We start from the raw sequence: 27,696 nt of genomic DNA, 5'->3' as shown, positions 1-27,696 counted from the left end.
AACTGGCCTTTTAGGAAATACAAGTTCCATTTTAGATAAAAATTGTCCTTTGCTGTCAGAGTGGTGGTGGTCATTGTTAGAAAGTCATTGCTTGATGGTACACATGGTTCCCAACTTAGGATGGTTCAGTACACATTCATCAGAAACCTTACTTCGAATTTTGAATTTGGATCTAGTCATGGATGTTTGCATCCGCTCTCTCCTCTCTCGTGTCGCTGGGCCATGGCAATGAGTCGCAATTTCCAGTCGGCACGTGATCTGGAGGGTATACATCCAGAACACTGACAACCATTCTGTTCTTCTCTTCTGGTACAGTGTCCAATAAATTACATGAGCTATGCAGTACTTTACTATAAAATAGGCATTGTGTTAGACAATTTTTCCCAACTGTAGGCTAATGTAAGTGTTCTGAGCACATTGAAGGCAGGCTCGGCTAGGCTGTGATGTAGGTTAGGAGCATTAGATATATTTTGGGCTTATGATATATTTTTTTTTTTTTTTGTGGTACGCGGGCCTCTCACTGTTGCGGCCTCTCCCGTTGCGGAGCACAGGCTCCGGACGCGCAGGCTCAGCGGCCATGGCTCACGGGCCCAGCCGCTCCGCGGCATGTGGGATCTTCCCGGACCGGGGCACGAACCCGTGTCCCTTGCATCGGCAGGCGGACTCTCAACCACTGCGCCGCCAGGGAAGCCCGGGCTTATGATATTTTTGACTCACTATGAGTTTATTGGGACAAACCCCATCATAGGAGATCTGTAATTCATTTGTTAGCTGGTTCAAAGAATAGTTAAACATCTGTTACATGAATGGCCTTACTAGGATATAAAATAAAACTGAGCAATAATCTGGCCAAGTATGAATAAGTATCAGACAGAATGTTGGTACTTAATATTATTTATATTTTTAATTAATCTTCTAAGAATTCTTTCCTTTCTTCCTAATCTTCCCCAGTAGCACCTGAGTAATTATAGCCGGCTTCTGCCTGATGGTCATATGTCTTCCCAACTCTGTTAAGTGACATCATCTTGGTAGTTTACAGTCTGCCACAGGTGTTGGCGAACATTACAAATCAGATCTTTTTTCCCCTTAAAAACATTTTTTTTCTTTGGAGAGCCAGCTCTTAGACAGTTATCAGCACGCTCCTGCATATATCACATCTTCACGCCACTTCCTAGAAATGATTGGTTATCCGTCCAAGTCTCTGCTTTGACAGCCCGTCATTGCATTGGGTTTTGTCTCTAACCTGATGAGACTTCTCTTTACGCCAAACAAGTTTTTGAGTGTCAGAGTCTGTCCCCTCCTTCCCCACTGGAGCCCCCAGAAGAGCTGGGCTTACGATTGTTCAGGTCCATCTCCCAAGTGCTTTCTTAGTGACATTGCTCTGATGGAAACCCCAGGACTGACCTGAGGATGTGATGTCAAACTGACCCTTTCAACCTTGCTAGTCCTATCAGAGAAGCAAGGCAGGGCCCGAGTGTTCTTTGGGGTCACAGAGTGTTAAGTCTTGACCCCTGCTCCTTAGCTGAGCGCAGGACAATATATGTGTTTCTATTTTTAAAATACATTTGTATCTTGATGGTACCTCTTGAGACTGTCAGAAGTGAGGTCTGTAACTGCAGGTCTCTTTGACCTCATCAAATGTTTGACTCAACTCACTAGTAATAGTGTCTGTTTAATGATTCTTTTAAGAAGTTGGAATTTTGTTAATATCTGACTGCTACCCTCAAGAGTATATATAGGCACAAAAACCCCCTGCAGTTCCATTTTACAAAGAATTCTCATATGTGGAGGTGATTTTCGAAAATGATAGAGAATAGAGACAGAAGATGGGTTTCACATTTAATGCCCAAGGGAGAAAAGCCACCCGCAGACACACATCCAGGAATCCAGCAACTAAGGCTCAAAGAGAGAAGAATCCAGATGAAAGGGCTGTGAGACTTATTTTAAGAAATTGTCTAATGACAGATTCAGGGTTTTGAATAGGAAATAGTATCTGGTATTCAAGATTTCTCAAATAAAGGAAGAAAGGTAGCTCGGGCCCTTGAAAAAGCTAATCTGAATCACAAAGGCTGAGCTGACTTTACAGGAGAAGTGTGGAAGACTTCTGAATGTGCTTCCCTTGTACTGTCTTTTATCTGAAGATACTACAAGTTGTTCACCCCCGAAATAAGCCCACGCTCTGGGTCGTGATGCTAAAGATAGCTGTTGAGTTTTTTAAAAATACATGGACTGTCTAATATCTTAAAATCTATTCCAGTTTGTTATTAGTTACAAAGTCGATCTTCTACCAAATTGTAGCACTTGCCCGGTAAAACTTTTTAAGAGAGGAAATTCCACTTATCAGTCCAATTCAACCTGTCTATTATCTGGAGAACAGGTAAGCAGACAGCTTGATCCTCTTTTATCTGAACATTCAGGAGTAAATATTTCAAGAATCAAACAGTTTCTATCCCCATGAATGACCTAAATAAATATTTCAGAACTTTTACTTTTGTAACTGAAAGTAACCAGTATCTGTTATGCTTTCTATTTCTCTTTGCCTCGTATATCACTGCTGCAATCATTTTATACTAAATATTGTAATGAGTCTCTTACTCTGAAAGCATCTCTTTCAGGTAAATACTGGTAAGACAGTCTTTCACATAAAATGAGCTCAAGTTTTTTTAGTCCATTTGCAAATCACAAATTCCAGATTTAATTATATCCCAAGGGGACAACCTGAGAAACCAAAAGAACTGACATAATTGGATCAAATTGTGTAATCAAAAGCAAATGATATGGTTATTAAACCTAATGAAATGACTTCCCAGCATTTAATTCATTTCTCTGACTCAAGAAATTTTAGTAATAAGTGTGTTGAAAGGGATACTCTGAACGATCACCCTTCCTAAACAGTCCTTTTCTCCAAGACTGTTTTTGGTTGAAAAATTTCTGAAAGTTACACATTAGAACAGATAGTTGTTATCTTCTGGGACGTGAGTGAAAGGAGAGGTGGCAGGAGGTGACATCTGGGTCCTTATTAAACCCAGGAAGAAAGCAGTGAAATGGGCAAATGCTTTTATAAAGTAATGATCTCTCGTATCACCACCTCCATTTTACATAAAGTGAAAACAAACCATAATTGGTAATAGCTATATGACATCTAAAGGATTACTGTCACTAGTTTATAAAGATTTTGTTGAAATTCATAGAAAAAAAATAGGCTTCTGATAAATAGATGAGTGAGATGAGTAGATAAATCAACTACATATTTTACTTATGTAGTAGGCAGTGTTCCAAGCATTTTATGTTAATTAACTCATTTGATCCTCATAGAAACTCAGTAGATAGTATTATTCTTCCCAGTTTATAAATGAGTTAACTAAGGCAGAGAAGTTACATAATTTGTCAAAATCATTCTGCGTGGAGATTCTGTTTTTAACCACCAGGCTAAAGTGCCATACCAAACATAACACATGTTTATTGGTTTAAATTAGTGTATTTGTTTAATGTCTTAATTTTTGTTTAGCATTTGTATCAGATCCCAGGCATTAAGGGCAATGCAGCAATACATAGCTAATTAGCTTTATTAATGTTAACCTCTACGTTTATTATAAACTTTTGAACCATGATTTTATTTTATTTTATTTTATTTATTTATTTATTTATTTGCGGTACGCGGGCCTCTCACTGTTGTGGCCTCTCCCGTTGCGGAGCACAGGCTCCGGACGCGTAGGCTCAGTGGCCATGGCTCACGGGCCCAGCCGCTCCGCGGCATGTGGGATCTTCCCGGACAGGGGCACGAACCCGTGTCCCCTGCATCGGCAGGCGGACTCTCAACCACTGCGCCACCAGGGAAGCCCTGAACCATGATTTTAAATTGAGCATTCAGACTAATCATCATTGCCATGTACCTTGTGTCAAAATATAATAGGTTTTGTTTTGTTTGAGAGAATACAATCTCTTGATCCCCAGAAAATCTACCAACTAGCTTTTGCTTCATTGAACTTAACTAGAAAATTGAGTGAAAACGAGATTTTTATTTTTGTTTTGAAAGCTGCTTACTTTATCGAAGCCATTTACTGGTTTCAAGTAAGTTGATGACTGCATTTCATTTGTGAAGTTATGAGATTGCATTGGAAAATAATAAACCAGTGCAAACTCTAATAGGTGTTTAGAGTGGATTTTGTTATAGGACCCATGTGTTGCTCTTTACTTGCTTATTAACAATTTAAAATAATGAGGTGTAGAACTTTGGGGACTACAAAATGCTTTTTAATAAGCCCTTCAAAATTAATAATGGTAAAGTATGTATTTATCATCAAGGAAAAAGGGTAAAATATATACATCTTGGTCCCCGTTGGAAGCCATGTGAGGTTTTTGTGGCCCACAGAGCCCAATGGTGAACTTACCTAGCTGTGACTCTTCTTCACTCTTTATTCTTTCTTTAATTTTTAATTTAAATTTCTTCTAATTTTTTGATATGGCATCTTACCAGTCTTTTGCTCTTCTTCTGCCATTCAGACACTACACCAAATCATCGATTTTTAAAAAAATCTCTCTGCTTGATTTCTAGGACTGATTCAGTACGATATACGTCAATATCAATGACCAGTTCCATCTTTTTACTTCCCTATAATGTTCTGTTTTCTTTCTAGATCCTTGATTCTTTGAAAAGTCACTTTTCAGAGAAATTATAAAGCAGCGATATTATGTGATAAAAAGTACTTTATGAAAGTTTTGTAGCGGTTTATTAAAAAATAAAAGTAACCTTTATTTCTAAAAGATTTTATGCTCATTGTAAAAATACTTAATGTTATAGAGACACAGTAAAAATCACTGTTACCCAGATGTAACAGCTGGTAAGATTTCCTGATGTTCATTATTTATGTTTCTCCTAAAATGAAAATTAACACACACAAAAATATTTTAATAGTAATTCTCACTCTATGAAAGTACATTTATTATATGTTCACAGTTCAATATTTTTTACAACATAAATTTTATTTTATTTTCATTTCTCACAGGCGCTAGCCCTGACTAACTAGTTAGCTAGGGTCACATCAGTACTGAATAGTTCTGGGTTACTCTTCCCTGAGTGAAATAGAGTGAAAAAACATGGTGAAACTGAAGAACCACAGGCCATGGTGCTGTTTTCAAAATCCCAGGGCTGCTGCTGCAGAGAAATCTGAAATCTTTTCTAGGCCTAATTTCTTCATAATAAGAAGTCCTACCTTGTTGTGAGGATTAAGTGAAAGATTGTATATGTAGTTTGTGGTGTGTTATAGATGTTTTGTAAAATTGGTTCTTTTTCTTTTTCCTAAAAATTTTGTTTTAATATGTAAGGTACTTTGCATGTAGTGATAGCCATGAGTCAATCCCAGCAAGTTTATGAGATAGAGAAAGTCCTATTTCCTTTACTTGGATTAAGAAAGTGGGGCTCGGTGAGATGAGTAATACATGGCAGAGGCAGGCCTCATACCCAGGTTGGTTGTTCATTACACCCGTGCACGTACTGGGTGGATCCAGTACATTTCTATGTATAATCTCATGTAGAGCATTCAGTAAACTTTATTAAAGAATGCTTTGCAAGGCTTCGCTGGTGGTGCAGTGGTTAAGAATCCACCTGCCAACACAGGAGACACGGGTTCGAGCCCTGGTCTGGGAAGATACCGCGTGCCGAGGAACAACTAAGCCCGCGTGCCACAACTACTGAGCCTGCGCTTTAGAGCCCGTGCACCACAACTGCTGAGCCTGCGCTCTAGAGCCCGTGCTCGGCAACAAGAGAAGCCACTGCAATGAGAAGCCTGCACACCACAATGAAGAGTAGCCCCCGCGCGCAGCAATGAGGACGCAACACAGCCAAAAATAAAAGAATAAATAAATAAATAAATAAATAAATTTATTTTTTTTAAAAAAAGAATTCTTTGAGTGTCAACAACACAGCTCTGTTATCCAAGCTATGTTGTGCTCAGAGAGCTGGAAGCTTGTCACATGGTTACATGGCTCACTTATATTTGGAAAAAAGATTTGCACAAAATTCATTTAAAAAATCCCATATGCTTTGTTTTTTGGAATATGTTTAAGGGTTGTGTTGTTAAGGATTAAATTGAGGTTGTATTGAGGACTAAAGAAGTGGGTTCTTTAGTAATTAGCACATCAGAAGTCTTCAGTATATACTAGCAATCATCATTTTATTGTTAATTAAAATTTGTGAAGTTTAAAAGTTGTGTCTTGCCTTTTTAAGAAGTGATTTGTACTTATCTGTAGCAAGAAATATTTGTTTAGATTTTTTCTTAACGATCTAAATAAAAGTTTAAATAATTACTTTAGTTTCTCCATTAACAAATCAATGGTTAATTCTGAAATCATTTTTAAGGCAAGGAGAAATCGATTTTTTGAAAGAAAATAGTTATAAGTGGTTTTTTAAAAAATAGGTCTGAATAAGTATTGTTTACTCACCCATGTATTACTTATTTCACCCCAAAGGTAAAGCATTTTAAAATATCACCTCAGTAAGGTTTAAAATGTTATTGTTAGGCAAGATTGGTCAGATGACAAAATTAGTACATTTCAACAATCCATATGTCAGAGTATTTTTTTCAGTAATGTTCAAAAGAAAACCAGTGGGTATTAGTCTCCTAAGGAAGCCACACCCGAACCAGATTGATTAGGCTGACTAAAATCATGTCATGATTAAAAGCAGTGTACCTAATGGGTACATTTGGCCATTGGTGTGTGGTAGGGAAACTGAGCAGTGTAGAGGTTCTTCCTGCAAAACGAATGGCCTCCGTATTGTTGAAATGGTGATAGTGGTCAAGTCTTTGGGATAAAGCTCTAATAATCTATGAGAAGCGGGCTTACATTTTGGAACTAAATTTCAAGATTCCACTGTGCGTGTAACAGGTGCAAAGATACATACTATTTGCTGTTCTCTGTGGTTAGATAGCGTCATAAATCAGCACCATCTGTTCTTCTTCTCAAAGACTCTTCTCTTGCCTTGGGTTGTGTGGAGTCATGTTGTGTATGTTTCAAGACAGGAAATGTTTCATTTCTGTGGTAAATGAAAATTTCATGGACTGTGTTCAGGGCTATGTTTGCCATTCCATTTGATCAGTATTAGCTTGAGATGAGGATGTTAGGTATCCGGTTGAGGACATGCAGCTCACATATAACATTCAATATCACAGGTACTGAATACTTCTTCATTTAATCCAAAATTATTTGGTGTTGAGCTCTGGGTTCTGTGGAGCAAGTGTATATTATAATGAACTGCACTGCCTTTAAAGGTATAACAGCTATTAATTTCCCTCTATAATATAATACAAGAAGATATTTTTATTCTAAAAAGTCTTATTTTCTCATCTGTTCTTAAGAGTATTTGAATTCTTGTTTTTATATAAATGTTTTTACTCTAGTAGAATATAATGATCTTTAAGTAAAATTATATTACACATTTCCTGATTTTATTTCTTTAGAAGTTTGCTATAGATTTATCATTTTCAGTTGTGAAATTCCCCTCCCCCCCAAATGTTTTCAGTTGTTTTCCACATATGATGGGAAATTATTTTTCCCTGGCGATTTGGCCAATTAATCAAGTAGTGGAAACCTTAACACAGGAGCCTTCTGGAATCCAATTTGTGATACTTAGAGGACTTGGAAACAGATTCCCCTTGGAATTTGTTTTCCACCATATGTGATCCCCCCCAAAAGTGGTTTAATTCATGCTGTCAACATTGAAATAAATATTTTCTCTGGGGTGCTATGATTCACTAATAGTTAATGTCTCACATTAACTTCAGAAAATTTTGCAATTCTAAAATTCTAAAAAGGTGACAGAGATCATTTGGTTGAGCATTAGTGTAGCAATATAACTGAACCAGTCAAATTATTTTACTCTAAAAAATAATAATAAAAACACTTGAGGAAGAATATTGTAAATTTGTTTCCCAGGGTATCATCAGAACTTTCGTTTCTTTTCTTGCTTCCTAAACATAAAAAAGTCAGGTATGCAGGAACTTTACGTACACAAGTATAACCTAAGTTTTTAAAAAACATTTTAAAAATGGTTAAATTATTCCTTAAAATTGTAGGCTTTTCTTTAAAGTGGTAACTATTCACACTATTTAGATCCTTGGAACCCAAGAGTTTGAATGTTGACATGCAGGTGATTGCTTTCCGGGTGAAGTTTTATTACGTTCCGTAAGGCAGACAGTGTGCTTTTGCTTTCCTTGTTTGGTAAACAAACCAGTTACAAAGCTTGTCCTCTTAATACTTTATATGAGTGATGGAGGCAGGATTCAGATTTTAAGTGTTCTAATTACAGATCCTGTACTATTTTGCAATGGCATCCACTTTAGTATTTGGATATCATTAAAAAGAAATCTGTGACTGTAGAGAAGATATATAGTGCTCATTAGGAAAAAATACAACTAGATGATTTTTGAAATTAAAAAGATAATTAGAGGTTTAGCCAAATTTGGTTTTCTTAAAGACATAGTTCGTGTGAGTGCTTGTGATTTCAGAATATATCATCCATTGGTCCTTCAAGGACTTTTTCAATTGAAGGTGAGTCTTTATATTGTTAATATTATGGAAGAGAGTAAGATTATTAATTCTTATGAGAAGCAGAGAACAAATAGGTTCACATGAAGCTTTTATCACCATTTGTCTAATACGAGTTTCTAACCTGATCTAAAACTCACTCTTCTCACCCAAGCTTATCAAATATTCATTTTTCTCTCACTTTTTTCTCTTCTTTGACTACTTGTCTCCTCCATCTTAAAAAAAATTGCTTAGATCAATATTTTACGGTAGATAAAAGGTTAACAAAATCTTTTCCCCCTCTGCATGAGAATGTAAAGTTTGGTGGGTTTTTTCTGGCTCCCATTTTCTGGAAACCTGTTAGTTTCCGTAAACTATCTTTGTATGGTAATTAAATTATTTTGATTGGTAATTTGCATCTAGACTCGAAAAACCGTAACTAGCTGACAAACAGCTGTCCCTATAGCGGTGTCATGAGACATACTGGCTTCTCTGAGACAGGAGGCTCCCAAGCCAGGGTAGCGCTTTGCATCCAGCCCATGTGAGTCTCTTCCCCCCCGCAGCTGAGCTGTCATCTGGGGGACACACAGGAAGAGACCCTGGACATCTTCAAGGATGGCTCCTGCCAAGGACAAAAGCGGGACACTGCCTTGCTGGCAAGTTGGGTTTCCTGCCTTTTATCCTTTGCAGTAAATCTAATGCCAGGCGGCATTTGGGGGTCTTGAGAGTCTGGATGTTGGGGTGGACCTAAAGAGCCTCTCTTGGTGGGTATTTCAAATATGTAGTCAGAATAAAATTACATATATCATGCTGGAAGGCGTTTCATGAGAAAACTAGCAGTCTCTGTGTTCTCCTCCTCTGTGTTCCCGCAGCCCCTCTCCCCGGAGGCAGCAACTCCCAATTTATGCAGACGTTGGTTCTGCTATTTACTTCCATGTTTCTGAATAAAATATTTATGTTGCTCTCTCCTGGTTACCAGTTACTGACATCTGTTGACTTGCCATTTATGGAAGATGGGTTTTTTCCTTTTATGCCACTTTCACTTGCCCCATTCCCATCCTCTCAGTATTGTTATATGAAAAGTCCAAGTGAAATCAATAGCCACTGTCACATTGTATGGTGATGTAAGAACTGCTCACTGCATAACCAAGTAGGTACTCGGATTACATGTCCCTTCCTACACATTTCCCTTTGTTGTGCTTGGAGCTAATTGCTTTGACTTTTAAAAAATTTGTTTTGTTTTCTCTATACATATCTTTAATTCCCCTCCCCCCATTCTCTATCAGGTCTGTCAAAATGTTTCCCAAATGTTCAAAAATATTGAACTTTTTTTTTTTTTTTTTTTTTTTCTCATGGAGATTGACTTCCCAGACCTCTCCATCCTGCTGCTCTAATCTGAACTTGTTTTTGCTTCTCTGAACTGTCACCATATTCTGGGACTTTCCTTGGGTTTTGTCCATTGTTTTATTGAATTTTCTGGGTTTTGCTGGAGCACATCCAAAAATAGCTTTATGTGGAAGGGTCCATGGGAAGAAAAGACTTTGCATGTCTGAGAGGTTTTTTGAATTTTCACACTTGCTTTTTTTGTTCGGCTGGGCATATTGTTCCACATTGAAAAATTAGTTTTTCCTTGATATAGAAGGTATGACTCTTCTATCTAGTACAAGTTAATGTTACCATTCAAAAGACATTGTTATCGTAGAGCATTTGTTAATCATATACCCAGTTTTAGTATGCTAGTGATCATATAAATGCTACCACTTGGCAATGCTCAGATTAAACTCTGTTGTTGGGAGATAATTCTCCATGGTTCTCTTGCATTTTTGTACATCTTGAGAATAAAGGCCTTTGTTCCGGACTCTTCTTTCAGCAATGTGTTGAAAGAAGCCTTGGAAGATAGGCATAGTGTCTCTCTCCAAAGCAGTGGGCAGACATGCTTACTGCCTATGTAAAAGGTTCGAGTTCCCTGGGCTTATGTTTCTTCTGTGTGGGCCCCTGAGAAGTTTAGCTTAGGAATCAGTGCATAAAAGGATGAGGCTCTGGCTAACGCTGTTGCTGTAATGAACTGTCCTTTGTCTCCGACCCGGGAGTCTCGTGTCCTCTGTGACATCCATGAAGCTATGGCAGGCTCACTACGAGCTTTCAGGTAGGGTGAAATCATAGACCCTTCACGGTTCTTCACATCTTATTTTATCTTTGAAAATTTCCTCAACTAACAACCCATGGTGTTTTCTTCTTCCCACCATTTACTGGATTGTATACAGCATTCGTTGTTTATATTTTTTAATATGTTTTCTCATTCCGGAGGCCTTTTATGATGAAAGCACGTTGTATACAACAAAGTGCAACAAATGTCGGGTTTTATGCAACTTTATAAGATGCAGATGATACAGTTTGTAATTAACTGAGTAGGTAATATGTTTAATATTGAATTTTACTGCAAGGCACAAGGTATGTATGGACAAATATATATTCTCAAAATATTTTATAGCTGTGTAACATTACCCTAAAACAATTACTAAGGTATGTTTTATATGTCATATATTTATTGTTTATTTCTCTTTTCAGTAACAGCTAACATTTATTGTCAATTACCATGTATCAGGTATTATGTTATGATTGTGACGTGGATTATTTTACTTAGTCCTCTCAGTAGTCCTACAAAGAAGATGCTTCTATTGTTCCTAGTTTACAGAAGAAGGGATAGAGATACAAAAGGGGTATATAACTTTCCTAAGGATATAAAATAGGCGGATGGCACACTTCGTGTTCACATCTGGGTTTGTTTAATTTTCTAATCTGAACTCTTAACCACTACACTCTGCTGTAAAATGGAGAGAAGGTAAAGGACAAAAAGTACATTGACTCACCTGAAAATTTTTTTTAACACTATGTAGCTTAAATTGATACTCTAGACCTTCCATCTTGATTTGACATACATAGTAACTGAGCTTCATTTACTATGGTTATGACGGAATTCAGTGTATAACTCCTACTAAAAGTGACTGTGTTCAGCTGCAGCTTTAAAAAGTACAAAACAACAAAATAAAGCAACATAGGAGCTGATCTGTACACATCCAGACACTGTGGTTCCCACGGCAATTGCAGCCCAGCCTCAGGGCGGTGAATTTTGCAAAATAACTGAACACCATATGCAGCTACGTGAAATAATATTCTGCATGCTCTTGGGGACCTGATAATGGCCACTGTGGGAACAGTGAATGTGTCAATTATCCGTTACTGTTTCATCACTGTAGTTTGGGGTGTTTCATTTATGTGGCCATTTCACAGTGCCACATAGCTGTTTCTGTTGGTTATACATCATGGTGGTGTTTCAGCGGTGTTTACATTACTAATGAATCCTGAAACAAAATGTCTTTAACCCGTAAGACTGTTTGTATGTTTTCCACCTGATTTATATAAATACAATCACACTTCTCTCCTCCCTACCCCCACTCCCAATGGAAAAGCATAATTTGGGGAGTTCTTGTTTATATGAAGTGTGGTTCTTAGGCAGGTTCAAGATGCTGGTTCACCTTTGAAATGTATTATGTGCTGGTGCTTAAAAGAGATAGGCGACTAAGAACTACATTTTAGAGCCTTGCAGAACACAGGGTCATCAGTCTTCAAGTAGCTTGACTTCATGCAGTGCCTTGCCATTGAGGATGCGCGGAGCCTGTCTAAACTCGGAGAAACACTCGGTGCATTCAGCTTCTTATTTTGGTAGATTCTCAGAGGAAATGTCAGTTGGGCATTACCAGCTGCCCTGCCTTGCCTTCATATTGCTTCAGTAATTTGAAATATTGTTTGATGCTGTGTCTTGAACCTATAACCTTTGCTTATCATTTTGTTGATTGATGTCTCTGTTGATGGTGTATATATTTCTACTATGAGTCTGTTAAATACATGGTTAAACATATACAGTTTTTCTCTAATGGTGGACTCTCATTAGGTGGTTTAGTTAAGTTCACATATAAACTCACTGTTATCAAATTTATACAGTAGAAAAGGTAAACCTAACGAATTGTACATGTACATAAATTATGCACATTGTGGATCCAAGGTGAAACCCTCACGAGCCTCTTAGCCACTGTGTTTGGAGATTCGGAGTCTTTTCTGAATATTCTAATTTGGATAATAGGACCATTGATATCATCAGGCATGTTTATCCTTATTCAAATGATCCTGCAAAGCCAACGTCACTGTTAGTGAACTGCTTAGTGAAGACAGTGGCCAAGATTATAAAGTAAGGCATATTCTTGGGTGACATTTCATTTACTTTTATGAACCATCACATTTATTCCACATGCACCTTTTGAAGCACCAGCATGTTTACCCAGTTTCTGCAGCATGTTGGAATATAATTTTTACAAACTGTTGCCTTTCTAAAAGGAAGAATACAATGGTGGTTACTGGGGTTGGTTATCTTACTCTTTGTGCCTTTCCCGGCGCTGGGTCCTTTGTAACAGAAGTAAACACAAGTGGTTCTTCATGGCTAAGATCTTTTTTTTTTTTTTTGCGGTATGCGGGCCTCTCACTGTTGTGGCCTCTCCCGTTGCGGAGCACAGGCTCCGGACGCGCAGGCTCAGAGGCCATGGCTCACGGGCCCAGCCACTCCACAGCATGTGAGATCTTCCTGGACCTGGGCACGAACCCGTGTCCCCTGCATCGGCAGGCGGACTCTCAACCACTGCGCCACCAGGGAAGCCCTCATGGCTAAGATCTTAATGCCTTTACCTCTAAATGATCAGTCGATTGGCTTAGGGTAACTTTATGTGAGATTTCACAGGATGAAGTATCTAAGTCTAGGATTGTGCTTACTTGATGTTCATTTTGACAAGGTGTGTTAATAGGAACTGGGGAACTGACAATAGGACTGAAGATTTTGCTAGCTGTTAAGGTTTATAATGATCTCAACTGTTTGGATTAGTATAAATGTTAACCATGCATCCCCAGTGTAATGTACATTTATTTATTAATTATAACATTGTAGTAATATATAATTACTTCCTAAAACATACACCGAAAAGTGAAATAAAAATGATAAGAGGGTTAATATAAGTTCTAATGTTTTCTTTCCTTATTGCAGTGGCATCTTGTTCACCCCCTAAGATGTACTAACTCAGGAGACTGTTGCTTTAAAATGCAGCTTTGCACATGTACAGACCCATCTTATCATTAAAGGTCATCCTTGCTAGAGGAGAGATATTGTTAACATTACCATAATGTCTCTTAGACTCCAGTTTTATTCAGTTTCCTTTCATTCACTGCATAAGAATGAACCTGACTCAGAGTCTGCTTCTCTTTGTGTTGCGCCCTCTCTAGGATGAGGATGGCACAGAGGAAGACAGCAGCCGTGTTGAGCCCGTGGGGCACGCCGACACTGGTGTGGAGAACGTACCCAGCTTTTCTCTGGAGTAAGTTACTGACATTTTCAACTAACCCTGTAATATCCATGTAGCTTCACTGATAGCAGCAAATATTCCGAAAGCATATGGCATGCGTTATGTTTGTGCTTAGTTAAAACATGCCTTGCATTGGTTTGTTTTCCAAAGAGCATCTTTCATCTATCGAGTTAATGATCTAATGTAAGAACTATAGCATGGAAATTCCCATGCACCTGCTCTGAGTTTCATGCCTTGGCAAATACTATTAAATTATAATATAAAATAGTATTTGATTGAAAAAAGTCTGTTATGTTCACAGCACTGTAACTGTTTTCAGATTGCTTTTGTATGTCAGTATTTTGGTCATTTGTTTGTTCTTCAACTTTGCTAAATTAAAAAAGAAATTGTGGACATAATTTACTTGAAAAACTAGTTGAATCATGTAAGCATTACTCATCTTAGTGTATATTTTTTTGATTTGAAGAAATAGAATCTCTCAAGGTATTTGATACAAAATTACAGGTTAGGGATCTTGAACATGATTTAAAGTGTGAAAGGTCGAAGAAAAACTTCCATATATTGTCACAACTTTACAACTATCTTAAATAATGGCAGGTTTGAATGGAAGATGTTCTCAAGACTTCTTCTAAGTTACCTTAGAGCAGGGAGGGCAGTCATTCTAAATTTTTTCTTTGATTTTGGGTAAAAGTTGGGGTCCAGATATTAATAATTAAACTCTTAATTTTGTCTTTTCTTGGTCTTCCAAGGAAGGGCTATAAGAACTTTCTCAGTGAGATTAAACAGGCTTCGAATCAGATTATGTTTGGAGATTCAGCAACCAGCATTCTCTAAGTATTTACACACTTAAGAAACACTTGCACTGTGATAGTTCTTTTGAGAAAGAATATAAAGTAAAATAAATGTATTAAAGTTACCATACTAGTTGGCAAACGATCTTAGTTGACAAACCAGTCATTAAATACGTGTTCAAATGGTATGAACAGTATCTCAAATAGGATTTTAGGAAATTCTAAGAAAATAGAAAAAAATTAAATATCCATTTAAATAGTATTACTTTAGTAAATATGTTGGCAATATGACAAAATTTCAATTTTGTCCTAATTAGTGTATGTGATTGAATCTATGCACATAGAAATACAGTCGTAGCATTGGCATTTTCCATTGCATAAAAACTATATCGTGATCTTGGTCAAGTCCGTTGGTAATCACTTATGGTTGTCCAGATTGCTTAAAACTAGATATGTAATTGAAATAGTATTTCCAAATATTGATTGTGAGATCAGGACTGCTTAGGTTTCTGTGCAGTACTCACACCCACAGAAACACCTACAAAGAAAGTGGAATCTCATTGAAATGGCATAGAAAATTTACATTCTCCAGATTATACCAATTGCATTAAACTCGGGCTTTTGATATTGATATTAAAGTACTGTAGTTATGTGGTAGAAGTAACTTCATGTTACTTCATATAAATAGCTTAAAGACTTTAGAGTTCAATTACAAACACCCTTGGGACAATCATTTGATTTTTTACGGGTATCCCGCGGGGTTACATTGCCTGCATATGCAGTGAGCTTACAGCAAGTAGGATGGTGACCTTCCGTGGAGCTCTGAGTTGGGAAGTAAGGGTGGCTGTATCCCATCTGGATTGCCACCTCCCGGGGCAAAGCTTTGACCTTATTGGACTTTTGCGGGAGGGGATCAATGATGTGACATGTGTAGGAGCACTTTGTAAATTATAAAGTGCTGTGCAGCTGACGCATCTTTATCCCATTAATCTTCGTAGTCCTTGAATAGATATTAGGATGGGAAACTTCCAGTAGGAGTCTAGAGATTTGATCACAAAATGTATACTTGGACTACACAGAAGAGTGTGGTCCGAGAGCAGCGGTGCTGTGTCATTTTTAATGTAGTTATCTCTGATGATTGCTCCCCCCTCCCCACCCCATGCCATCAGACTAGCGTGCAGGTATGTAGAGTTGAATGTGCCCTCATCACCATGCTTCTATTCCAGAACGTGTATGTATATGTGTGTGTGCCTGGTGGGATTTTTCGTTTTGTCCTCCTTTGTTGTTTATTGTGTGTCTGTGTCGTTGCGGTTTTGTGTTTGGTTTGGTTTGAGTTTCGGTTTGTGATGGTCCATGTTCATGCTCCCTCATTCATCATATTGTCTCACAGTGATATGGTAAAGCTCGTACAAGTCCCCAACGATGGAGGGCCTCTGGGAATCCATGTAGTGCCTTTCAGTGCTCGAGGCGGCAGGTAACGTATCTTGCAGGTTTTTAATTGAATCATAATGTGGAGTGTTTTATCTTCATTTATGCTCAGATATAGAGTGATGTTGACTTAGCATATGCTTAATAGAAGGCTTTTCATTTGGGGGCCACTGGATTATAATCACAGAAAGCACTTAGGCTGATGAAGAAATCGGGCATTTAAATTATCCTAATAATTTTATCATTCATCACATCCATGCAAATTGATGATAGCCTTTAGAGCCAGAACTCCAGCTGAATGTGCAAAGGTAAGGGAGAGCTTAAAGCAATTTTCTGGAAAAAATGTATCCAATAAAAATTATCTAGGTAACATAGAAAATGATTCACTTAAAATTTGCTTTTATGTTTATTTAGTTCTTAAATTTTATATGATTTTTATGATTATGTTTGAAATTTTTTTAAGTTAGACAAACTATAGATTTATTTTCTACTGTGTGACTTGTGTCTCCTTCTCTTCAATCTGCCCACTCAAATATCAACATTTTGTACTATTTGTTAGTATGACTTCATTACTTCATAGAACATATATCCTTAAAAACGTCAAATGTTATATGAGTTTCTTTTATCCTGCTGCTTTCTTTTTGTGAAAGAATTAGTGTATGTTTGCTTTTATACGTTTTCAAATACTATGAACTGAATTTGCAACTAATCAAATGTTTGATGAGCCTCCATCATCCACAAGTGAAATGCTGCCTCCTTCCCCATGGAGGGGGGGCGGGCATTAGCCTTTGAAGTTTACTTCCATCCTCTCTTATTTACCCATCTAATTATTACCCAAATGAAACATATTTATGAACTATTTGGCTTCTTAGTTTGAACGTCTTTCTTTTATTGTTATCATTTTATCGATTTTTTAACTTCTTTTACACTGGGAGAAGAAAAGGGGGAGCTGGAAAGTCACCTTAGGCCAGTGACCAAGAACAGGAACATAGTTTCAACCCTTGTCAGGGAGTTCCAAGCGTCCAGTATATTGTGAGAGATGGAGGAAACATCAGTTACAAGCATGTGATTGAGTTATCTACTTAATCGTTCAAAATAAGTATTTGAACAATTGTACTGCCTTCCCGGTATATGTTCCTGACAGTATCGAGTCCAGATTTCATGTCTTTGGTAAAGCACACACTTTATGGAAGGTCTGGAAGCTGACACTGTGATTTACGTAGAACTCTGCTGGAGTACGAGGCTTGAATGTGAGCGTTGTATCTAACAAGATGTGAAATTCACCTTGAATTGGGGATGGGGGGGTGTTACATTCACAGAGTTATGACTGCTTTCACTTTCTTCCTTCTTTTTTTTAAAACTCTGGAGAAATGTCACTGAAATGTCTTCAAAGGACTTTCAGTTAAATAAGCTTAGTTGTTTTCAAAATGGCCCTTGCCTTTATCTCCTTTAAAAATTATAATTTTAAGTGATCTCAGAAGTTAAACCCTTTTTCCATTTATTTCATGAGTAGAAAGATATGAGAAGAGGGTAAAATGCGTGGATGATAGCCTCCCGGTATTAGTGTGCCTTTAACTGTTTGTGGAATATAACTCATCACAAATGAGATTTAATCGTGTATGTACCAGCTTTAAACCAGTATTTCAATTACAAGCATGTTATTTTCTGTCATTTATTACACACTTCCTACATCAGTGTGAAGGGATACTAGGATGAAATAGGTTAAAAAGCCTTAAGCAAAAGAAGTATAAGATAGAAAAAGAAATCTACTGCAGATTAATTCAGTGGAAGGCATTTCACAAAATCGACCACAGTTACTGGTTACCATGGCGTTTCATTTCGATATACAGAACACATTCAAGGAGACAAGGATCCCTGTACAGAACTAGAAGGTGTTTTATAGCTGAGTCATTTTTAATCCCTGTTGATGTGGCAACTTAATGAGGAATCTCCCGTACAGCTTCCCTATACAAGGGACAAAGAGATTAAGAAAATGAGATTCTTTATAAATCCTTTTCTGGCATTACTAGTTTTCATACTGGGAAACAGAACAGAATTCTTTCCCCCCAACACCTGTGATGCATCTTTGAGCTCCCTCATCACCTTGACAGTCATCGTTCTTCAGAGTGAGGCTGACAGTGCAAAGAACAGCAGGAGGACTGCTGAAGAATCATAGACGCCAGTCTTCAGGAGCCAGAGACACCTATCTCACTTGTTCTCAGAAATGCTGACACGTGGTTTCTTCTCAGTCAGTCAGAAACCTCCCCAAGCATTTACCGTGTGATGGTTCCTGTGTTAGGTGCTGGGAGACAAGGATGAGCAGGACACAGTCTCTCTCCAGGGGTTTGCAGTCAAGATGGAGTGATAGCCAAGAACTCACACTATTATAATTGTGATAAATGCCGACATCCCTGTATCATAGGTGTTCTGTGAGCTGATAGAGGAGGGATTGTCTGAATTAGGTAACTGAAGTTGGCTTGTTGTAGGAGATGATTTTAATTGTGATGACAGCTTATAAAGGGAGCTACATCCGCTCAATGGTGGCTGCAAGGGCAAATTAAGCAATGCAGTATAGCAGAAAGGAAGAAATTAATCAGGACTTGTGAAGAAATTGCACATATTATCCAGTGGGAATACAAGAATACATATTCATGGGATGTAAGTTGAAATTTCCAAGAATAACTTTCTTTGTACAAAATTCGAATCATACTCGGGCCCTCTCAGTTTGGGAGATGTAACTAATTGAATAACACTTACTGAATACTTATTTTCCTAAAAGTGACACATGCATGTCAGTATTGCTTTCTGATTTCAATTTCTAAGTCAGAAAGTCTCAAGGAACAGTGCAGAATGGGAATTAAACATCATAAAGAGAAGAAACTCAATGCTGAACATCTCGAGTATCAAATATAATTCAGGAAAATTGGAAGAGTGTGAAGTCCATGTTAGAGAAATTTTTAAAGCTACTTAGGTATTATTATGGCCTGAGGTATAATGAAGTTTTTCGTATAAAAATCCTGCTGGGCCAATTTAAAAAGGCTATTTTCTAGAGTAGGTTGAATGTTGTTCCCCGATTGGGGACATTAGTGACCGTTGGCTTGTGGCTGCCGTTCCCCCGGCCACTGTCTTGGATGGTAGAAACAGAGACAAAATAAATGCATGGGAGAGACTGTGCTGTCTCCCCCCTCCCCCCTTTTTATTTAAGATTTTTTTTTTGATATGGACCATTTTTAAAGTCTCTATTAAATATGTTACAATATTGCTTCTGGCTTTTTTTTTTTTTTTTCCTTTTTTAGTTTTTGGCTGAGAGGCATGTGGGATCTTAGCTCCCCGACCAGGGATCGAACCCACACCCCCTGCATTGGAAGGTGAAGTCTTAACCACTGGACTGCTAGGGAAGTCCCTGTGCTGTCTCCCCTTGACGCTCTGTTTTTCTCTAGTCATCATCTTGTATTTTATTCAAAAATATAAAGTTAACTGATCCCCACCCAGAACTCTTTATTCACAGTTTTGTTACCTTGAAATTGATTTTCACTTCACACATGTAATTTCATTTCCTCCTGATTTAAATGTCAAACATAACCTCCTTATTTAAATCACAAGTGCTACTGTTTTCAGGAAAGCTATGCCAAGTAATTGTCATTTCCTTTGGCAGAAAAACCATGCTTCATGTTATATTTTTTTGTATTTCTAGGACCTAGCCCAACGGTACTGCTCACTGAAGTATGTTATAATGTTAAGTATTTAGAAAGCAAAATATAAAAGTATATTCTGAAATAGGGGCTGGGCTTATGAAATAAGGTTTTGTATTTAGTTTTAAGGGACGTAAGGTCTAATTGAGAAATATGTATATGAAAAGATCTATACTATGTGTCTAAAGAACTCAGTGCACATGTGCCATAGGGTTTAGAGGAAGTAGGGCTGTTGACTATTGGATGTTATGAAGCAGTAGAACTTGATCTGTTCTTTAAAGGAGATATAGGACTTATGCTAGTGATATTCCGGAAAGATATTCTAGGAAGAGAACATAGGAAGGGAAGATGCTCCATACAAATTTGTGTGATTTGCTGAGAAATAATGAGTCAGTGATTTGAAACTGAGTGTATTGGAAGATAACACTGGAGAGATGGTTAGAAAGCACTTTATGAATGGCCTCTGAGACTTCATTCAGTAAATAACAGAGAAGTTGTTGAAGGTTTTCGAGAAATAATCATGGTGTTGTTTAAAAAAATAACTATTATTCCTCTACTTGTACTCCCAGTCTAACTTACAGTGAATATTCTTGATCTTTTCCCCTCTGGGAACACGTATGGCTAAAGCATACTATTCTTAAAAAAGTGCAGCCTGCTTCTCCGTGCCTTTTCTGTAATGGGCCTTTTCCCATTTATATACATTCTTCATTCTTAGCCCTGTGGCCCTTGGAATTTTCTTTCACTGTGCTTTTTCTTATGCAAATAGTAATTGTATGTTTGTTTATTTTATTAAGCAAGTGTTTTGTTGTTGTTGTTGCCTGTCTGTTTTTAAAGACCTGGTGTCTCCTAGGCACCACTCTTGGTTCTAGGCAAACTCTCTGTAAAGGGTCAGATAGTTAATATTTTGGGCACTGTGGGCCACCAGGTTTCTGCTGCAAGTATTCAATTCTGTCAGTGTAGCGTGAAAGCAGCCATAGACATGGATAACCCAACAAGCCTGGCTGTATTCCAGAAAAGCTTCATTTGCAAAAACACGTGGCGGGTCAAAGTTTGGCCCATGGCCCGTAATTTGCCAGCCCTGCTCTAGAGAAGCAGACAAATAAAAAATGCCTGCCATCATGGAGTTGACATTCTATTGTTTTTCATATCTAAAATTCCTTCTTCTATGTTTCCTATTCATATTGTTTTGGGGGCCAGAGTCCAGAATTTTATTTCCACCTACTTGGTTGATGAGAAAGCCTCTTTATTGTAACCATATGTTATTTCCCATCATTGCACCCTACTAATTCTAACAAATTCCCAGGAGGAAGGGAAATAGAAAAAAATCAACCGCATTTAACATCCTCCAGTTAGTAATAGGCACCCACAGATTACTTCTTCCCAATATCTGATTGTCAACCATGAGACCTGAGGAAAAATCTAGAGTCTTTAATTAGGAAAACAGTCCTTGGTAAGAAGGAGTGTGTATGTGTATGGGTCTGCGTGCTTTAAGCTTTCTGCTGCTGCCTCCTGCTGCCAAATGCCTTACTTATTAATTGCTCTCAACTTTCTTTTTACAGATGTGCCATCGTTTGATTTGTCTGATTAATTTTGATTTGTATCCCAAATGATTTTTTTCAGCCATTTATCTTCAGTTTGATAGAGTATCAGGTGAAGGGTCAATACCAAACCTTTCGATTGCCATATTGTTTCTTTTCATGACTTTTTTCCTGTACTTATTTTCTTACTTGTATTACTATCCATAAATTCTGCCACGTAAAGCTAAAAAAATGTCACATCCCCAGAAGAATATTTTAAAAGTTTAGGTTTTGGAGTTGAAATAAAAGTGACCCTGTTGGAAAATATATATTCCTGTGATCAGATTAATATAGAAAAGGAGTGAAATATAAATGTTTGTTTTCTGTATTGTAGATGCACATATTGAACAATTTTCCTCTCAAATAAAAACTGAAGTGTTTATAAAGTTTTTAACTATTCTGTATACAAGAGTAGTTAGCAAACATCTTTGGAAGGTCTTAAGAAAAAGCATACTCCTCTACTTAATTATTCAGTGAAAATCTGTGAACTTGGCTACTCTGAGTAATATTTACATGGGTTATAAATAATGTTAGTTATAACTCTTAGCTCATCTAACCTTTATTTTATTATCTTTTGCGCTATAACATCAAAAACAGACAGTTCATCTTTTTCCAGAATTTCCAGTTAGCTGTGCTGTCTTCCCTCTTTGCGGCAGTCGGTGACAGCGTGGACCACATGCTGAGTCTTCATGTTATTGGCAGAGGGGTTGTTAGGAATCACCCATGTTTTGAGGCCAGAGATGCCTGGGACAGAATCTGGCTCTGTCTTTTTAGGAAGTGTGGTCTGGGCAAGTTAGCTTCACTTAGCCTCGGTCTTCACATCTGAGGGCTGGGGCACTCCTCTGACTTTGTCTGGTTAAAATATGAAAATACATGTACTTATAAAATACATGTAAAATACTTTTAGTGAGTTACTTGGCAGTGGCAGCTAAGAAGAATGACATTTCACCTTCCACTTTTGTTCCTGTGATGTGCCGTTAAAATTTCCTCCAAATGCTGGGAGTCCTGGTTGTGTAGGCAAGTGCTCATGAGTCTGTGTAACAGTAGAAAACGATCTCTTCTATCATGAATGTGAGATGAGAATTTACTCTTATATCATAAATTTGAGAATCCCAGTACACAGTTAGTTAGTTGGGTGTATCTGTTAATAAAGAATTACAGCCAATTTGAATTTCATGGAAACAACTCAGGTGTTAAGAAGAGATTTATCCAAGGCTTGTATACCATATTTCAGTTCACTGTAGAGTTTTAAAGTTGACTGTTCATTTTTTTTTTTTTTTTTTGCGTACGCGGGCCTCTCACTGCTGTGGCCTCTCCCGTTGCGGAGCACAGGCTCCGGACGCGCAGGCTCAGCGGCCATGGCTCACGGGCCCAGCCGCTCTGCAGCATGTGGGATCTTCCCGGACCGGGGCACGAACCCGCGTCCCCCGCATCGGCAGGCGGACTCTCAACCACTGCGCCACCAGGGAAGCCCCGACTGTTCATTTTTAAAAGAATAAAAATGCACTTGAACTCTGTGTACCTGATTTTAATTTAAGTATTTTCCAAGAAACACAATTTAACTTTACTGAATCTGTAGCCTTTCGTCTGTAAGTCTTAGGTTGTGCATTCTCAGTTGCAGACTTGCTTTGTTCTAATAAAGGGACATAAATGCATTTGTTTTAGAGAGGAAAGTTGTATTTTACATTTAGGTAAATCTTGCTTCTTTAAATGTAGTAGTACGATGCCTATCATTTCTGCCCTAATCTAAAGGAATTCTCTACTTTTACTTTACCATTTTTGGGTCTACTTTATCTCATCCACTAAAGATTAAAAAAAAAAAGTCAAGATGTTATATTAAGTTGGCATTCTGGCTGTGGTTCTGAGGGATAGAATATAGGTCATTGCCAGCCCCCTGTTTAGCACTCAGTGAGGTGAGAGGGTCTTGCTGATGCGAGCCCATCATGCGCATGCCTTCTCTGCCTTCACTGTATTTGTGGTGTTTATACTATGTCAGATTTTATTAAGATGAATTATGATCATTTCCATACAGCTGGGTGGCAGTTGTGGGAGTTTACATTATCAAAGCAAAACTCAGACTTGCTCAGCCAATTTAGATGTCAATAAAACATTTGTTACTTATTTTCAGTTTTATCATTGGCTGTAATTTATACTTAGAATTGAAAATGTTAACATGTGTGACTGAGTTTGTTTTAATTAAGTGTATAATTAGGCTAATGAACCTTGTAAAAACGTAGTGGTGCAATCCCTAATATAATCTACGCAGTTAAATTCCTAATTATGCATCCAAAATCATGTACAGAGATGCCGCCTTTCAATGGCTTGCTCTCTGGGGCTGTATTCTTCTTCTTTGCCCTCTTTGGGGGTTAAGGAACATGGTACAAAAGCCATGATGAAAGACTTCAAAGAAACGTGTGTATTTACTTATTTTTTCTTTTAGGAAAATGATTCAGAAGTGGGATTTGTTCATAGTGGACGTAGTATTTTTTTCCCTAAATTTTTGAAAAGGTAGAAGGACCAGGGGAGAGGAGTAGATCTGGGGACGTTTCCGATTTACCAGAAGAAATCCCCTCGTTCAGAAAGCATCTTGCCAAGTTGGGTTCACATTAGATTCTTGCAGGAGGTGAAGAGGTCTGTCCCTTGTACCCCTGAGCCCTGTAGCCATGGCTTCACAGAGCCACCCTCCCTGCTATGTTAGTAATACACCTGCTCGTTCTCCTGTGCCAGCCAGCACAGCCAGGCTGATGCTTCTGTCCCTGGACTGTTCCCCACAAGCAGAGCTTCCACCCCTCCCCCAACTCCTCTTCTCCTGCTCGCCTCTCCTATTTTTTGCAAAGTGGCTTCTTCTTCTGATGGAAAGTGGTTGCCCTAGTAAGGAATTCTGGTACTAACTGCCAAGAAGAATATCCATCGTCCACTCCGGTAGAGCAACGTGCCAAAATGCTCTGACCTTTACGACCTTCAATTATTTTCTCTAATAAGAGTGTTATGGGAACCACAACACCATCGGTACTCATTTCTTTATTCCTTTAGAAGGAATTCTAGTTGCTGGTTGAATTTGCAGTATAGATCCCTAAAATTTGTTTCTAATTGTGCTATCCGAGTCGCCTTTCCCGGGGCGGTGGCGGGTGTGGAGATGTAACTGCTGGCACACACACGTTTTTCAGGAAGATGAAAGTCTCTGTTATTACTTCCCGTTGATTTCCCTTCAGAGGGCCCTCTTCATTCTCAGTCTGGCTGTTATGCTATCAGTTCAATTTTCCTGTAAAGTTTTTTTGATAGTTCATCCCCATTCCTTTTGTAATCACTTTCACCTAGTGAAGGAAATGAGATAATTTTGCAGATTGTACCGTTTTCCTTTTAAATTAATCCATTCTTTTGGAGAGGGTGATTCTAATAGTGTGGTCAAGTACTTAGAAATCAGCAGGCTACTAAGTTCTCCTTAATTCAGTCTGTTCCGTTGATTCCCTGATCACTTGCTGTGTCAGTCAGGGTGAAACTCTTCCCCTTCTGCTCCTCTACCCGTCCCCCCCAGCCCACCCCCATCAGCTCCCGAGCCTCTAGTGCTGAGAAAGAGGATTCTGAGGTTTTTGCAACTACTTTTACAACGTTGGATTCTAAAACCTCATTTAATAAATGTCTGCAATATTTCATGTAAATGCGATAGCGTATTTGTTTATGATTTGTAACATTTTTACTGTATGTTAGGATTACTCATGCATTTGGCCATATATGAGGGCTTGTATAGAAAGACAAGTCATTCAGTGAATGAAGCATGTCAGGCCTTTTTACTGTGGATTATTATTGTAGAATGATTCCCATGGGAAAAAAAGTAGATTTAAGAAAAGGAAAATGATTACCTAGATGAATATAAATCTATAGACCTATTCATCTGAAAAATATTAATGCCACTTCTGTAGAATTAAATTACAGATTTCCAAGTTATATTATTTAAATTGTCATAGATACTGAAAGGTTCTGTTGGAGATAAATGTATAAATTTGAACAAATGACTGGTGCTAGTTACCTGCTAAGTAATTTCCATTAAACATAGTCTGTCTCTCTCTATTTCTCTAAGAATATTCTGTGGACTATTTTGGAATACACAAAACATTTCAGAATACATAAAGGCATAATAATTTTCAGTCACTTTAGATCACAGAAATGTTGTAACCATATTGAGAAATCACTCATGATCTCACCAATTAAAAACTAATTAATTAACTGGAGTGACTCTTGGTAGGGCATATTTTTACTCAGGGGCTGAATACATCAACTTGAAAGAAGCCCTGTTGGTCTGCAGAGGCAGCTTTTAGCAACAGGTGTGGTACCAAGCTGTGGCTCTGTTAAGACTGCCCATGGGTGGCCAAGTCATCTTTGCCTTCCCCTGTGCTCTCACATGGCTGCTTGGATGCCAAAGTGGCTCAATGTCTTCTTCTGGTTCCACTATTACCAACAACTGTGATTTAATTTGATTTCTCTAATTTATTTTGTCCCATTCAACAGAGTCATAGGTATATCTTAATGATGGGATGCTTTTGATAGAACACTTTGTTCAGTCGCCCATAGAGACAAACGAACAGTAGGGAAGCTTGGGGAGATAGACTGTGGGCTTGGTGACATTTTAGTGGTCACTTAATTATTGGTGTGGCACATTAAGAGATCGCTTCCTGTCAATTAGGAGCTCAGACAGTTAAGTTGCTCATGCTGCTGTGTCAGTGTACTTTTTCTTATCTTTGAGCTGAGAGAATTTTTATATTTATTTATCAGTGGTTCCAATATACGGTGGCAAGTAACTAAAAATAACCTACGTCATATTTTTTTTCATTAGTCACCAAGCTTCTTAGACTCTTACACTAGTAGGTGCTAATCCCCAAATAGTAACATGACAAAAGGCAATTTAAATGTTAGCTCCTCTTACTCTTGTAGGTAGGTATGCTTAACCATAGTAAAACACCATGCCTCTTTATTATATTTAATAATAAAGATTAGAATGAAGTTAAGCAGTGACTCAGTAAATGTTTATGAAAGAAAGAAGGTTAAACTGCAAAATAACAAGAAAAAGAAAAAAAGGACCTTTGCTTTAATTCAATTCATTTCAGCTCAGTTCTATATTTGGTATAAGTGACACCGTCATGAAAAAAAGGATCCGAATCTGGATTTTATTTCACTTACTCTATTTTGCAAAAAGCTTATTAGAAATAGGAGGCTTGTTTGCTTCAGCTAAACTCAAGCACCCATTCATTCAGTTGTCATTTGTCAAGACCTTACTATGAGCTGAGTGCTGGAGCATGTATTGCTGAGTCCCACCTTCCCCACCTTCCAGGAGCTCACAGTGCAACAGTAGAGATAAGATGTGTGTACAAGTAACAGTAGCAGGGGAGCGAGATCAACAACAACGATTACTGCAAAGGTTTAAAAGAAGAAGGACGCTATCTATTGGAGTATCTTTCTACTGGAAAGCATATACAGGGTACTGCAAATTGTACTCCGTTGGAAAATACAGACAGGCGATTGGAAATGATGGTATCTTCAACTTTAATTTATTCAGGATTCTAAATGCTGGCTTCTTTTTTTTTTTCTAATTTTTTGGCCGCATTGTGCGGCGTGTGGGATCTTAGTTCCCTGACCAGGGGTTGAACCCGAACCTTCTGCATTGGAAGCACAGAGTCTTAACTGCTGGACCGCCAGGGAAGTCCCCTAAATGCTAGTTTCTGTATGGGCATTTTTTTTTTTTTGTCTCTAAATATTAGGATTATGAAAGAAAATGCAAGCTTGGGACAAGCCAAAAATAAGTTCATAAAAATTTTAACATGATCATGATACAGATTATATGCTAACCGTCAATTAAGTCAGAGCATCAGAACTAGGTGGAGATTCCTATTTCGTATCAAGCTGTGTTCATATATAGTGTTTGTTATTTGTCCCAGGGTATAAAGAATGTCCATCCTGTCCGTCAAGGAGTTAGTGCTCTAGACCAAGTACATTTGTGATAATTTTTTTTTTTTTTCTCCATCTTGGTCTCTAAAAGTTCATTTGGGCTTTTCTTTTGACTTGAAATTTGAGTCCACATGGAGGGGTGAATGGTGACGGGCATTATTGGAACCTGTCGCTGGCTTTCTGTTTTCTTCTGATGGGAATAATGGCAACAACTTACTAACTTTTGGGAGACCTAAGAAGTTTTGAAATTCAGAACATGAGGCATTACCAAGTTCAGATGCCAAGAATGGAAACTCTTCTGTTTTTGGAATCTTCCCAATTTTCCATCTCATGTACAGGT

The 27,696-nt window shown here is 38.0% G+C and overlaps 1 protein-coding gene across 20 annotated transcripts in view; it reads left to right on the top strand.

The window, feature by feature from the left end:
• Positions 1-27,696, top strand: part of PARD3 (par-3 family cell polarity regulator) — a 642,085-nt gene that overhangs the window by 334,597 nt on the left and 279,792 nt on the right. For all 20 annotated transcript variants that reach the window (XM_089906476.1, XM_089906474.1, XM_089906475.1 and 17 more), the window contains 2 exons: positions 13,849-13,940; positions 16,110-16,193. In XM_089906476.1, coding sequence (XP_089762602.1) covers positions 13,849-13,940; positions 16,110-16,193 — 176 coding nt within the window. The remainder of the gene's footprint in view (positions 1-13,848; positions 13,941-16,109; positions 16,194-27,696) is intronic.

The sequence above is a fragment of the Delphinapterus leucas genome, chromosome 2, assembly GCF_059928025.1.
Source record: "Delphinapterus leucas isolate spDelLeu-1000000601 "Yukka" chromosome 2, BTC_Dleu_Yukka2, whole genome shotgun sequence".
Lineage (NCBI taxonomy): Eukaryota > Metazoa > Chordata > Mammalia > Artiodactyla > Monodontidae > Delphinapterus > Delphinapterus leucas.
Note: the sequence above shows the minus strand (reverse complement) of the source record. Positions and strands in the feature narration are given on the sequence as shown.